General features: G+C 38.4%; 1 protein-coding gene across 1 annotated transcript in view; it reads left to right on the top strand.

The window, feature by feature from the left end:
* LOC129253486 (uncharacterized) overlaps positions 1–15,100 on the top strand; it is a 120,783-nt gene that overhangs the window by 50,656 nt on the left and 55,027 nt on the right. The window contains exons 2-7 of the mRNA XM_054891882.1: positions 5,972–6,102; positions 6,191–6,289; positions 6,460–6,702; positions 9,912–10,032; positions 10,119–10,154; positions 10,215–10,672. Of these exons, the coding sequence (XP_054747857.1) occupies positions 5,980–6,102; positions 6,191–6,289; positions 6,460–6,702; positions 9,912–10,032; positions 10,119–10,154; positions 10,215–10,672 (1,080 nt within the window). The 5' untranslated portion in view covers positions 5,972–5,979. The remainder of the gene's footprint in view (positions 1–5,971; positions 6,103–6,190; positions 6,290–6,459; positions 6,703–9,911; positions 10,033–10,118; positions 10,155–10,214; positions 10,673–15,100) is intronic.

Genomic DNA, 15,100 nt, shown 5'->3' with positions numbered 1-15,100 from the left:
ACCTTGTCGTCTAGCTTGGAACCATCTGTATAGAAATGTAATTCCCTTTTCTCCGTCCAGTCTGCCACTCTTTTCTTGACGGTATGCTCGTCTGTCGAAGGTGAATCTAGGAATAGAATAGTTTATGTCTTTTTTGTGATTATTCAGAGTGTGCAAAATAAAGGCGTGGTTGAACCACCCGTATTTCCTTAGCGCCATACTTTTAAGTCTAAGCGCCGCGGCGGCGGATACGTATTTCCCTACAAGATTTCGTGCAGGCACGCAGATTAGCACTTCCAGCGCTTTGTTTTTGGCAGTCCTTAAAGCCCCAGAGATGTCTAAATGCTCGGCTTTTGAGCAGATGACCACCATACAAGTATTCTATACATTAAGATTGGCCTAAATATAAAAGTATAGATAGAGCCCATGTATAGCACGAGGAGTTAATCTCCATTTACTACCGACTGCTTTTTTGCAAGAATACATATAATGCACTGTTGGCCGTATTTAGTCTTTCCTTAATGTTATATCGAGTTCCTTACTCTCTCTCCACTTACTAGAACGCAGAATATGACAGCAATTACTAGATGACCTGCGTAAACAGTGACTTGCAACTCCCTCTCTCCAGGATCAGCAATAAAGAGGGGGAGAGGACTCCACCTTGCAGTGTGCCCCAGCAGACCTGTCTACTTAGAGTATTACTGCCTAATTTAGCCGTTACCTCTCTTCTGACGAGTATAGCTTCTAGTAGAGCAAAAACGTTTGCTTCAACTCTGAAATCTTCTTCCATAAGGAGATATTTAAGAGAAATTTTGAATGAAAAGTTGCCATATTGGACCACTGTGCATTGCTGCCGTATCAACTCACTTAATATTAATTGCCTGTGTGTACTCTGTCAGTAACCAGCATCCATCCAACATCCATCCATCACCAAACAAGCAAACTTCTATACACAGCAGTTGAAAATTCAATAAACCAAAGAGAATAAACTGAAATTTAATTTAAGTGAAGCTGAAATTGAGTCGAGTATAAAACGATTAGTGTTTGCAATGAACGAAACGAACGAAAGGTTGATGTAAAGTTGACGCTGCACAAATTTGTTGTTACACGCGAATTGAATTAAAAGCAACATAAGAGGTCAATTTGCGCAAACAGTTGCAATTAAAAAGGCTAAACAAATTAAAGGAAAATGCACAACAAATGGATTTGAGTTGGCGTATAGCTAGCGGTTAATTATAAGCAAAAATATTGCGATTTTTATTAATTGTAAGTGCATACCTATGTATGCGTGTATGTGTGTATGTGAAAGCATTCGCAAAATGCAACTGGGCTGGCAGCGGAAGTGCGGTAATGCAGAGCGGTTGGGCCATTAAGTTGATGGACGACTGCTGGCGCTTAGTTGGCTAGTTGGCCTGCTGTCAGTGGGCTATATTTGGTGTAGCTACTTCCTTCGTGGCTGTGACCATCTTCTTCGATTCTGCTTTATACCAACAACTTTTCGCCTGGCATGTCTTGCCTTGCCGTTGGCTGCTTAAAACACGGTCAGCAAAGCAATTAACCCAAAGTTCAAAGTTCAAAAGCATTTGAAGATAGCGGAAAAGCGCGTGAAAATCTACAAATCTACAAATATACCAATGTACAAATGTATGTACATATGTTTCTAAGCAAACATACTTAACGTTACGTACACATGCACACAAGCAAACATACGATACTCTGCAGCTGTCCATATATAAATATTTACGTATAGGTTTATATGCGGAACTGTGTACATACAGTAGCGGCCAAAACCATAAGACCATATTTATTTTTGTTTTTTATAAAAATATAGTTCAGTCGCCGTAGCCGAATGCACAAGCGCGTGACTACCATTCGGGAGTGCGTAGGTTCGAATCTCCGTGGATAAACATCAAATGATAGAAAAAGTTTTTTCTAATCGCAGTCGCCTTTTGGCATGCAATGCCAAACCTCCGAGTGTATTTCTACCATGAAAAAGCTCCTCATAACAAATACCTGCCGTTCGGAGTCGGCTTAAGACTGTAGCTCCCTCCAATTTTGTAAGAACATCAAGACGCACACCACAAATAGGAGGACGAGCTCGGCCAAACACTTAGCAGAAGTGTACGTACACTTTGTAAAAAAGTCAAAACAATGTCGGCAGATATTCATCAACATCTCAAATTTTTAGTCAGACTTTTTTACTAAATATGATATTGTGCAAGTTTGAAATGATAAATTATTCCCGTTGAGTTACAAGGATTCGTTAAATGGCAGAAAATGCATAATACCGACAACAAAAAACAAAAAAAAGGTAAAAAATCAGTTCGAATTTGGAACCACTTGGAATTTGCGCATCATGGCAATTGCAGCTCGGGGTAAGCCAGTGTTTCTTTTACAATATTTCTCCACACGTCTCAGTTCGGTGCATTGCTCCTTCTAGCATTTATCAGCCATCCACCTTCTTGGTGGTCTTCCGCGTTTTCTTCTGCCCATCACGTAAGAGTTGAAGGTCTTTTTCTTTATCCTGTTGTCGTTCACCCTGAGCAGATGCCCGAACCATCGTAACCTCTCCGTCTTAGCAAAGCGCACAGTTGTTCGATTTCGTTGTTATATCTTTTTCTATAAGTCCCATAAGCTTCCTTTACCGGACCAAATATTCTCTTCAACATCTTTCGCTCAAAGCGCAGGAGGTATCTCTTAATATCGGTGGTCATAACCCAAGCTACGCAGCTATAAGTTGCTACTGGTCTTATCAGGGTCTTAGAGATTTGCAGCTTATACGACCATGAGAGCAGTTTGTTTGTGAGCAGTTGTGAAAAGTAATTTAACAAATGTGAAAAGTAACTTATGTTGGCAGCTTGGATTTCATCACTTACGCAGATTAGGAGGTTCGCTATGCTGCTAAGGTTTATATCCGGGTATTTGAAGGTTTCCACTTTTTGAAAAGTATGTGGACCAATTTCCGGGTTGCTGTAGCGAGTGGTATTGCTTGACTTTAAGAGGTATTTTGTCATATCGACATTACTTTGCTTTAATTATGCGATTTAATACCTGGTCGGCAAGTGTGCGTGGATTTCTTGCAATATATAATAGCAAGATCGTCAGACCTGAATGCTCTTCGTGAAGATAATTGCACCAGGATCGATTTCCAATGATGACAAAAATTAAAAAATTATAAATTTACGCAATAATATACCAAAATTTATGAGCAAAAAAACTGCATATCTAGAATTTTTGTAAACATTTTTATGAATTCTTTTGAAGTTTTTAAAATTTGTACCACATTTGAAATGTTTAGTTATACCTACCGTTTTTATAAATAATAGTAAAATTAAATAAAAAATAAAATAAAAATAAATAAATAGTCCAGATTTTGCAATACGCTGCGTTGGTTTTAACCTCTACTGCTATTTTAACTGCCACTGTATATGTGAAACTACCATCTATGCATATACAAATAGTTGTACGAATGGTGCAGCAGCTGCTGCAACAACTCGTACGTAATGGCTAAGGCAGGAATTGTTTGCTACTTGAGCAAAACTTATACATATTTGTTCTTGCATCGGAGAGTTTCTTTTTGTTATTGTTATTGTTGCAATTGTGGTTTGGCGCGTGCACGAGTTCGTGTACGTGTCGTTGTCAAATAATATTTGACCTCATTTCTTTTGCATACACACAATTATACACACGCAAATACGCTCAGCTCCGCATGTGTTACTATTCTCCTTTGTAGAGTAGAAGAAGAGGTGAGTTTGGCGAACCAACTGCTCTTCAGCTCTTATTCCGTTTTCTGCTGTTTACTTCTTTTTTAGCTGCTGCTGCACATTCATACTGCATTCATTCCATTTTAAAAGCAGTGAGGGGTGGTCTATTGCTGCTGCCGCTCTAAATTAGCCACCAATCTTGCTATGAAAGGCATTGCAGTTCATTATTTTAATATTTGGCTCCAGTGTTGGCGGTATTATAAAGCTAATAAAAAAAGAAAATTGAATATTTATAATACAAGGCGGCTCAGAATCATTCATACAATTTTGTTTTTGAATAACTTTTTTATAAAATAAAAAATATTTTGAGTCATGGAAATCTTTATTTTGACCTTTGCGTGCTTCACTGTTTATCTGCTTGTGTATTGCAGCTGCTTAGTTCACGCTGTTACTGTAATTTTTTTTTTTGCAAAGCCCTATCGATGGGGTTTCACTGTTTCAGAGGATCAAGTAGATTCACATGCAGACTATGGCATGCGGAGGAGCGACCACTATAAGAACAACGTATTTCTGCCATTTGGTGTTTCATGTACGGAGACTCGAATCTGGATACTGCCAAATAGTAGTCTCGCACTAATCTATTCGTCGATACTTCGATTACTTAAAAAACTGTTTTAAGCTAATTTTAATACTAAAGTTATTGTATTTGTTGACCGAGGGCTTTGTGATCCTTTTCTTTCTTGTGATTGGCACCTCTGGACCTTTACTCGCCACGCTACGTCTATGTCGCCGTAAAGCGCGTATGTCCATCGCCTACGATACTTGCCGTTGCCAACGTGCAAAGGTCCAAAAAAATTCCGCAGAATATTTTTCTCAAACACTCCAAAGGACGTATGGCGTAGAAGCTTGGACAATGGGCTTAGTGATTACCATTACTATAATTTCAAATTTAATTTTTTCAGAATTAAAATTAATGTAATTGGCGCTCACATCCCTTGTTGGGTGTTTGGCAGAGCTGCTCTTCCAATTTGTGGCGAGCCTTACCTACTCCGAGCCCTACCTAATGGTAACGCCGCACAAACTCATTTAGCTCTGGCGGCCAACTTAAATGGCTTAAAATTGTGATTAGCAGTTCAGATTTTTGGTAGTTATATTTAAATAATTTTTTCGCCTATTTCGTCCGATCTGAGTAATGCCTTAAAGACGCTAGATAATAAAACATAAATACAAGATATAATAAGCCACAGGCTGGAAGACTCGACAAATAACAACATATACACAAAACATCTTTTTGTAGATTTTAAGGCCTTTTTCTACAGCACGGAAGGAAATTTTCTCTGTATGCATATGCCTAAATTTGGTACCCCCAAAAAGCTTTGTAAAATAACTTTAAGCAATACCACACCGACGGTGAGTCTAGCAGATACATGGATATATATACTCGCAGCTATAGTTAGCGAATAAAGATCTAGTGGTTCCGCTGACTAAACAATGCCAAACGAATGGATACAACGCTCCAGCCCTGAAAGTAAAAAGCGAAATCTACTGGTAGTAACAGATAATGATGAAGGCAGGGGAATTTGAAGGACAAAAGAAGACAAAGGTAGAGGTTCCGCAGATTTGAAAGAGGATTCGGTCACTTTGTTCTTTGTAACTTGGTAACCACATAAATTTGGGTGTTTGGCCGGGCTTCTATTTGTGGTGTACGTCTTGATGTTTTCCAAAAATTGAAGGACTTATGCTGCTTCCGAACGGCAGATAGTTTTATGCGAGGAACTCATTTGTTGCAGAAATACACTCGGAGGTTTGCCATTGTCTGTGGAAGGGCTGCCGCTTTTAGAAAAAATGTTTTCTGTCACTTGGTGTTTCATGCACGAGGTTTCAAACCCGTAGTCTCGCATCAACCTATTCGGCATATAATATTCTAACTGGTTCTACAATTTCAAATACAATTTTGGGCAAGAGAATTGATTTTCTATTACTTTGTACGTGGCTAATATTCGGCTGTTTCAGGTTCAATACTCACCCAAGTATAGAAAAACTTCTGAGCCTGTTCCTATCACGAAAACCCTTCTATAAAAATCATTTACCTTTTGGAGGCAACATAAAACTGTAGGTCCCTCCATAGTAGCAAATTCTTAAACTGCTTTGGAAGCCAGATTTAGGCTCGAAAAACAAATTGCCAACATATTGATGAAATACATATACCTTGAATACTTATTTTTAGAATTCACACATGCCTGTACTACATATAAAACGCATAACTTTTTATTTTTTCTTCATTGCAGTCGCCAAAATGCCATACGAATCCATGCACCACCACCATCAGTCACCAGCGCCCAACGGCATGTTGGATTCGTTGAGTTTGCAGCTGCGAGATGCGGAAATGCGTCGCACCGAAATTGAGCGCGCACACCAGGTAATAACCAAACAAAATAAATAAATTGCAAGTTTGATTAAATTTATGTCTTTAATAAACTTTTTGTACACGTGTTTGGGTGGCGCAGGAAACATTGGCACAAATACGCAATTTGTCGAGCAACAGTCGCCCGGACACGGAAGCTGTTGAAAATCTGCAGTCGCGCGCACGTGAACTCGAGAAAAAGGTGAGTTTTTTTGTGGCGTTTAATTAAAGTTGTGTTATGGCATAGGTGTCAAGCATTGTAAAATTTTATAAAATTATTTGCCATGCACCACTTTTTGTTATACTGCATTTTTTTGGGTTTGTTTCCAAGTTAAAGTAATCTTATTCACGGTTCACCCACTTAATGTTTAGGTCGCTTTAGAAAACGTGCGCTGCGAGGAATTGCAAATTGAATTGACTTCCGCGCTGAAGGCGAAAGCGGGGCGTTCTAGTGGCAGCGATCGCAGCAACTATGGCGGCATAAGCGCTTCAAGTGCGAGTGCTTCTTCAGCTGCCGCCACATCAGGTACCAGTTCTACTGTCACATGGGCACCGACAATCAGTCATCAGGACCAGGGTTCTGAAATCGATATCATTATGGCGAAAATCGAACAGGTAAGAAAATGTTTCGCGCTACTTACAGAGATTAGTTTCCACAAGGAGCCTACCTTAAATATTCAACACACTGAAAGGGAAAGATATTCAAACCCTAACTTTTTTAAATAAAAGTGAAGATTTGTTTATGAATGTATTTAGGTATGGTTTATGAATGTAAATAGGTAGGTGGCCGATTTTTATTGTAATTTTAGTTTCTTTTCCTAAATCAATTTTGTGATTCTAATTTCTTAACAATAAGGACGCGCTTCGTTTAAGTAAAGATTTACGATTTGATAATTTAAGTTAAATTGAAATCCATTTGCGAGCAGCTCTTTGTAAGTTTAAAGGTGCAGCTTCTTCGGAAAATTTTAATGCTAATGGACTTAAATCCCATTTATCTTGACACTGACAACTATTTCGTATTCAAAAAGCATTAGAAACTCAGTATAATAACGTTTCGGTGCTATTATTGTTGTTGTAACAGCGTAAACGTTACTCATAAATGTTTGCAGGATGGTGCTGAACTAAAAGTCCGTTGACAGAACGACCTGTACAATCTTTTTTCTTCTTTGAAATCTCCTGGTTCTGACGATATCTTGCCTGTGATACTTCAGAAAACAAGTAGCTTGGTGGTTCCTGCCTTGCAAGAAATCTACACGGCGTGCATCGCTCTTAATTACGTTGCCGCCAACTGGCGGGTAGGAGGGGTCACATCTCGGCAAAGGACTTCAGGCCTATAAGTCTTACCTCATTTATACTAAAGATGTTTGATCAAGAGCACATCGAATCCAAACTATCTCCAGCTCAGCATGCTTATCTGACGGGGAAATCCACGGACACGTCCTACACGAGGTGGTAGGGACGTGGAAAAATCTCTGGAGGGCAAGCAATACACTTTGGCGGCCTTCATATTATATATATAGATGGTGCATTTAATAACGTTAGGGTGGAATCAATTGTCTCTGCGTTAGATAGCCTAGAAGTGGAAGGACCTATCTGTCCGTGGGTCTCGTCCTTGCATGGCTGTAGGGAATGTAATGCGGTGGAAAGTGGGGCTAAAGCCACTAGATTCGTGCACGGGGGGACGCTGTAGAGTGAAGGCCTTTCACCTCTTCTTTGGCTAATTGTTATTCACGAAGTTCTAACAATGTTAAGTAAGGCTGGCGTAAAGATAGTAGCATACGCCGATGATCTGGTCTTAATGGTATCGGGATCGTTTGAAGTTGCTGATGACGGAATTGGTCTCAGAGCTCTCTTCCGCGATCATCGGCATCCCCCTGACTGTTGTTAAAGTGTAATTGCATAAGTTATTTCTCAGGAAAACGGAAAAGAGATACAGCTTCATTGCTTCATGTGCTATTTCGAAAACCCTTTGGCCCCAATACAATCTGTGGGGACCTTTCAGAGAAGGATACCGTTCAGCACTTTCTCTGTAAATGCCCGAGTGACGCAGCTAGACGATTGAGGTCAGTGACTGCTGGAGCAGTAATCCAACCTAAATCCCATCAATCTTCTCGATTACATCAACAGCTCTGGTAGATATCTGCCTGTTGGAGGTCTCATAATGGTACAAAACGGCGTTTTAGTGCTACTTGGGGAGTGCCAGACTGGTACTTTAACCATTTCACCTACCTACCTACCTGACAGTCCTTGACCGGATATATGTACATCCGGTTCGGTCCGGTAAGAAAGATTGTCGTGGAAACGACGAATGGATTGCTTGGATGGATCTTAAAAATAAATTTCGATCGAGATAATGAACCAACCGAACCTTATATATGTAAAATTCCGAGAAAATGGAATTTGGCATTAGCAACATAAGCTATCCCTGTATCCGTACAGTTAGTTCAAGTGGGGACATTTCTGCTTTTCTCGACAGTGTACAGCCCCAAAGAGCTGTTTGTGGATTAACCTGACAAATCAACTCGCCGCAGGCCGCAGCAACTCATTAGCCCCAGTAGTCTTAATTCGGCGTAAAGCTCTCGGCGTGATTGCTTAGAAACGTAATTTAACTCAGATATTTCGTTTGATTTCGCTTCTCTATATAGGAGACAGCTTGAAAACTATAGACATTTTTCTAAAAATATTTTCACTTCGAAAATTAAGTTCACATGAAAAAAATTGCCATACTTGGTGCTCGGAAAAGTTCCACAGTGTGACTGTTTGGGGCAGTTATATCAAGTATTTGCATTATTGGTTCATTTTTGTACGAAGTAAAAACTTTACGGTTAATAGAGAGCCTTACAGAGATATGCTAACCAATTTTTCCCTCACATTGCAAATTCAGGTCAGCAATGTTTTCAGAAGTATGGCGTAAGAGGTCGTTTAACCTGTACGGTTAAATCAGTTAGCCTTCCCTTTTTGTAATCTAATAAGGCAAATAAATGTTCTGATACATTTTTAAGGTTTGCGGTTGACGATGTCGCTTGCTAAGCGGAGCGCTCTGCTGTATAAATCCTTTAAATGCGACACATTTTCAGTTAGTTCGATTCCTCATTGGTCAAAAAGAGGAACACCCACCAGCCAACCTAAATCGATTTTGGTCATTATTGGGAAAAAGTTATATCCGTAATATCTGCCTTAATTCTGATTGACTTCAAATCAGTGCACTCGTATGTGTCAAAAATCCCGAACTGGGGTTATTTTGAAAATGGTTTCGCTTTGTGTATGTATAACCAATATCGATCAAATATCTCATAAGTCCATTGAAAATTGTATAGACAACGTTGGCGAACGTTGTTACAATAAACTTTATGAAAAGTTTAGTTCGCAGTGACAATACAACCTAGGACCAGTACTGTATTATTCATTGAATTTATTGAAATTTATTTAATTTATTTGGTTAATTTCAATTGCCATGCAACCAAAAAGCGTAAGGCGTATATACATAACAGGTGGCACGAAATTAGTCATCCATTTTTTTAATAGCCAAAATTTGCCAAACAAAAAAAAATTCTGTTGCCTTGTTCAGAAACGTGAAATATGATTGACTTACAATGCCAGGTGCCAAATCTATAAATCTTCCGATTGGGTGATTAATTTTGAACCACTTCGTACATACAACTATCTTAACACACTACTCCCTTTGCAAAGAAATCTGCGTTTAAACCTATCAGGGTAGTCCGTGAGAAACAAATTTCCCATCAATCTTAATTCCACTCATCAAATATAATCTACAGCCCCAACAACTTATTTGGAATATTAATTCATTTTTGGTATACTTTCAGGATAATCGCGTGTTGGCCGAATTGGAGCAGCCACGCACATCGGCCATGGGCATGTCATCGATGCCGACAAGTTCGATACTGAATACCACAAATAGTGAATTTAAAACCATATCAAAAAATGGTGAGCAAATACATATAATGGCATAAACTGAATAAACTCACTTTTGACTAAAACCCACACCAAAGTGAACTTTTTCTCTCTTCCAGAACTAGAAGAAGAACTGAATCGTTATAAACGAGCAGGTAAGCACGTTTTTTTTATTTTTGCAATTTTCAATACGGTTGTTAACCCCTTTGTTGCAGTGTTGGGCGGCACAAGCGGCACCGCTGTCGGTAGTTCGGCGCTCACCAGCAGCTATGGTACCGCGGTCACCACCGGTACTAGTGGTTTACCATCATCGCTTACCTCCACATTGCCGAATGGCGCTGGCGCCATGTCAGCTGCTCTGGCTGGTGGTGGAGGTAGTAGCGGTCTTGGTGGGGGTGGTGGCAGCAGTGTCGGCAGTGGTGGTGGTAGTGGCGGCGGTGGTGGCATGGGCCTCTCATCCATATCAGCGCTGGTGCCCAACTCCATTGGCGGCATCTCGTCGAGTTTGAGCAGTCATGCTATACAATCGATGAACGCGGCGGCGTCCGCCTATGGCGCTGGTCCCACGTCCGTTGAGAAACTGCTAAGCGGAACAAGTGGAATCGCTGGCGGCATTCCACCATTGCCGGTAAATATTCATACGATGAAGTCTATGCCATCAGCATTAAGTCAGGTAAACTATTTTTAATAATGAACGAAACCAATCACAAATCACAAACTCAGATAAAAAACAAAAAGCAAAAACATCGTAACTTTATTCGAAAGCTAACATAAAACAAAAGACTTTATTTTTTATTTGTATACTAAACTTCAAACGTTTTAGAATTCAGTTAATCAAAATTAAAATTTATCGTACATACAATCGTAATCGTAAAACTCGAATTGGCCTCACTAAGAATTTTGCAATTTTACTGTACTTGTATTTTGTATTGAATACTAACTCATCCGCTTGTTATGCGAAAGAGAGCAATTATTGGTAAATTTGTCAAATGCTAATGGATTTATATTGAAAGCGAAACAATGGAAATTGAGTGGAATGAGAGGTTAATGAATAATGCAACTAAATGTTATTATTAAACAAAAAGTGTTAAATCTTTTAATTATCGAAGGCTAAAATTATTCTGTTCTAACAGTAGGAAATGGAGATGTGATTACTTTCCAAAGATCTAGGGTTGTCTAATAGTGATCGAAATGAAAGTATACCTGATAGATATGGAAAGTAGAAAAAATGAAAGCGGTAAAGTCGCTTTAACACTTTGGGTGGCCCCATATATGTAGGTATAGGGAATTCGCTTTCTCAAGGTGTCATTATTGTATTGGGTTGTATTTTTCTCAAGTTTAGTATTATACCTTACAGCCAAAAAAAAAATTAAAGATTGAAAAGAAAATGTAAATAGTACCGGTCCAAACGACTTTTCACTGTCAAAACTTGGCTTCTTGTTTTTTGGAAAAGTGACTAGATTTTCTGTAATATTTATATAAACTGGCAAATACTGACAAATACGGACAAATATGTGTTATATGTAATAAGTAGTTTTACAACGAAAAAGTCTCGCATCAGAGCCAAAAAGGCGTAAGCATAATTAGAAAGACGACCTTGACACTCGTATGAGCTCAATCATGCACCATTTGCTCTTGCCCACAAATAAAGTAAAAATAAGCCATTTCTAAAAACGCTGTTATTGGTTTAGCGTTTCGGCTATATTCAACCACAAAAGCTAGTTCAGTCTGGGTTGGAATTCGGCAAAAAAGGCGAACTTTGGCAGTGCATTTCTTAATTTATATTCCTTCAGAAAAAATAAAAACAACTTTGGGAAATTACATGATAGCAATACGATTTACAGTAGTAATATTGAAACAAAAAATATTTTTCATTACAAACGAATTGGATGAATAAATATCTGCTAACACAAATTTTTAGCATTTTTGAGCACCGGTGGATTTGAAAGCGAATTAAATTATCTCAAAATTTTAGAAATCCGAGTTTTTTTGTAGCTGTAGTGTGCCCAACGGCCGACACTTTGACCCTTCGGAGTATTAGAAGCATAATTAGTTCTAAATATCACTAAGCAAAAAATATCATGATTTCGTAAACTTCGCTGAGGAATATTTCGACTAATTCTCAAATCTCTCAAATCGGAACCTAAGGAGGTGTAGTGTGCTAGGCACCATGTTGAAGAAAAAATTTAAAATTTAAAAATGTGACAAAGGCTATTTTAAATAATATCAGAAAAAAACACTCAGTCCAGTGTGTGCTTTCAATGTAAATTCACGCTATTATTGTTGTGCAGTAGTTTCATTATTGAAAATATTTTCAAATATAATTTATGGCTTACTCATTTTTTAAATCAAAAACAAGTGAGTAAAAACTATACTCATAGCATTAATTTTGTAATATTTCTTTTCAAGTTCCTTCAATACTTACTTTTTCCAAACTCATTTAAATATTACGCATTTAATTTATTCACTTTGTGGACTTTGGCTTTCTTCAAATCTGGTGTTTTACTGTTAAGAAATGCCTTGAGTTTTAACTGCATTTAAAAAAAATTCTAGTAATTACATATTTTTTCTTGCTTACATACTTTTCCGCTTTAATAAAAAATAAACAACAATTTTTTACTTTATTTTTGTGCTGCAACTAAATTTTAAAAAAATAATATAAAAAGACAAGAAGACATTTTTATATGTTTAAGTAAATATAATTTATTGAGTATAATTTTCGCTTACAGTGGTGGAAATAAAAATCCTTACAGCTTAAAAATACCGTTTTTACTACAGTCCAAAGTTCGAAAATTTATCTTTCTCAATCGATACTATTCGCCTCTACAAAAACTTGTGGAACTTGAGTTTTTCACTGAATTATTTCAGAAGAACTTTAAATGTATGCAACTCATTCGATCTACCTCCCGTAAAGTTGTTCCGTTTTATTTATTGATCGTAGATTCAAATCAAATGAGATTTCGAGTATACTCAGTAGATAGATAGATATCAGTAAAATAATTGCATTTTCAATAGAACTTCCATTAGGCAAAAGAAATGTGGTACAATTGCCTTCACCTCCTTGAAAATGTGACGATACTTATTGTTCCAATAGTTAAGGCTAATTGTCAGACACCGTAGAGCATGACCACGGTGACCATTTTCCCACCCGAAGCAAAATTGTGAGAGTAACTTCGGCTGCCACGTCACATGGAGCTGTCACATGAAATCTGCTCGCTCATTTCATACATATTTACACAAATCGCTGTTATGACCCCGGTTACGTCAGAAAATCAGCGGATTCCTTCAAAATCGGTGAGATTCGGTCACAGAACAGTCTGATTTGGTTTTTGGTTTTATATTTTTACATCACAGTCAGAAATACTCTCACGGATGTTAGATTATGACGGCTTCTTTCGAGCTTTCCTAGACATTTCTTCTCTAGCTTTGTTTTCTCTTTCTTGGCAATGTGCTCACTCACTGTTCAGTGGCGAGAAGTCGGCTGAGATAATTATAGCTTAATCATCGGTAGGTGAGACTTCTCTCCTTTTTCTGGAAGTTTCTTAAGATTTAACTAACTTTCAACACGAAACAACCTACTTTATTTAATCTGCCCCAGGGAAAGAATGTGAAATATTGGTTGGAGCACTGATGGGACATTGTCTCACTCCATATTATGCAGCCAAAATGGGATTGGCCCAGAACTACACGGGCAACTTCGAAGAAGTTCTTAGCAGAACTTCTTACAACTGCTTGGGGTCGGTATACTTTTCATCTCTGTAGGATATTGCTGACAAAAGTTTAAACAGTTTATTAAACCTCGCCAAGACATATATTGCAATCTACACATATGTATAACACGACTCCAACAACACTGGTAATCCTTGTGGTATATGTGAGATCTATTCAGATTAGCCAGATATACCTAACCTAACTTAACTAACTTAAAGTGGTTATTTGTTTCTTATATTTATTCATCAGCCTAATAACCTTAACTTTCGGACGCCTTAGCCGAATGGATTGGTGCCATTCGGTAGTGCACAGGTTTGAATCTCCGTGTATAAAACGGTCGCCCCTCGGCAGGCCATAGCAAGCCTCTGAGTGTATTTCTGCAATGAAAAAGCTCCGCATAAAAAACAACATTTTCCCTTCCCCTCCCTGTTAAGCGATTAGTTTTATTTAGACAGCTCGATTTACTGTGCTGAATTAATTTCAAGCGAAGATTGTCGATGCAAAACCGGTTTTCAGCCAAATATTGGGTTCACCGTGCGCGTTGGCTGAACGATTATGATAACGATTATAAGGAAATTCAGTGTTTATGCTTACTTTATAATGTCAAAATAACAGGGAAATTTTCGTTTTTTGCTTAACTTTAAATTTCATAGCAAAAAAAAGGCATACGACATGAACTAAAAAATGAACTTTTGAAATTGACGCATATATATGTACGACATAATCACTTAACAGATTAAAACTGTAGGTCCTTCCATTAGTGGGACAAAATCAAGACCCCCACCATAAATAGGAAGAGGAGCCCGGCCAAACTTCCAATAAAGAGTGTAAGCGCCATAAGTGTTATAATTAAATCTTATGATACAAATTTCGGGGTTTTCAGTAGACATGTATGTACATGTAAATAAATCGGAAGAAGTTGCTTCGGGTTTTGAAGAAACTCCAAATTTTCGACCTCCAAAAGCCTTGACGAAAAAATAATTCACACAATTACGCTATCAGACATCGGTGTGTCTTTGACCCTTGTTAAAGGGGAACTGCATAATTTCTTTCTTAAAAAAGCACAAGACAGGTGGAGTTCTATTTTATCCTGCACTATCTAACTTTGGTGTCAGTACGGTAGAAGCAGGACGCCTAAAGTGCTGGGTACTCCCCGCTATTCAATTTCCAAACTTATAGCGAGTCCGGGTGACGGAACTCCTGCGAGGAAGCTTTGACTTCTGTAAAACTCCCATTGCAGAAACTGTGGGGATCCTGCATAGAAAGAGACTGTTGAATACTTTCTTTGAAAATGCCCAGGCTTGACGGCTACGCGCTTGAAGTTCCTTAGTGTGCCTTTGGGCAATAGCATGAGACAACTCTCCAGCCTCGATCCCTTTTCTCTCCTCCA

Source organism: Anastrepha obliqua, chromosome 1 (assembly GCF_027943255.1).
Source record: "Anastrepha obliqua isolate idAnaObli1 chromosome 1, idAnaObli1_1.0, whole genome shotgun sequence".
NCBI classification, from domain to species: Eukaryota; Metazoa; Arthropoda; class Insecta; order Diptera; family Tephritidae; genus Anastrepha; species Anastrepha obliqua.
Note: the sequence above shows the minus strand (reverse complement) of the source record. Positions and strands in the feature narration are given on the sequence as shown.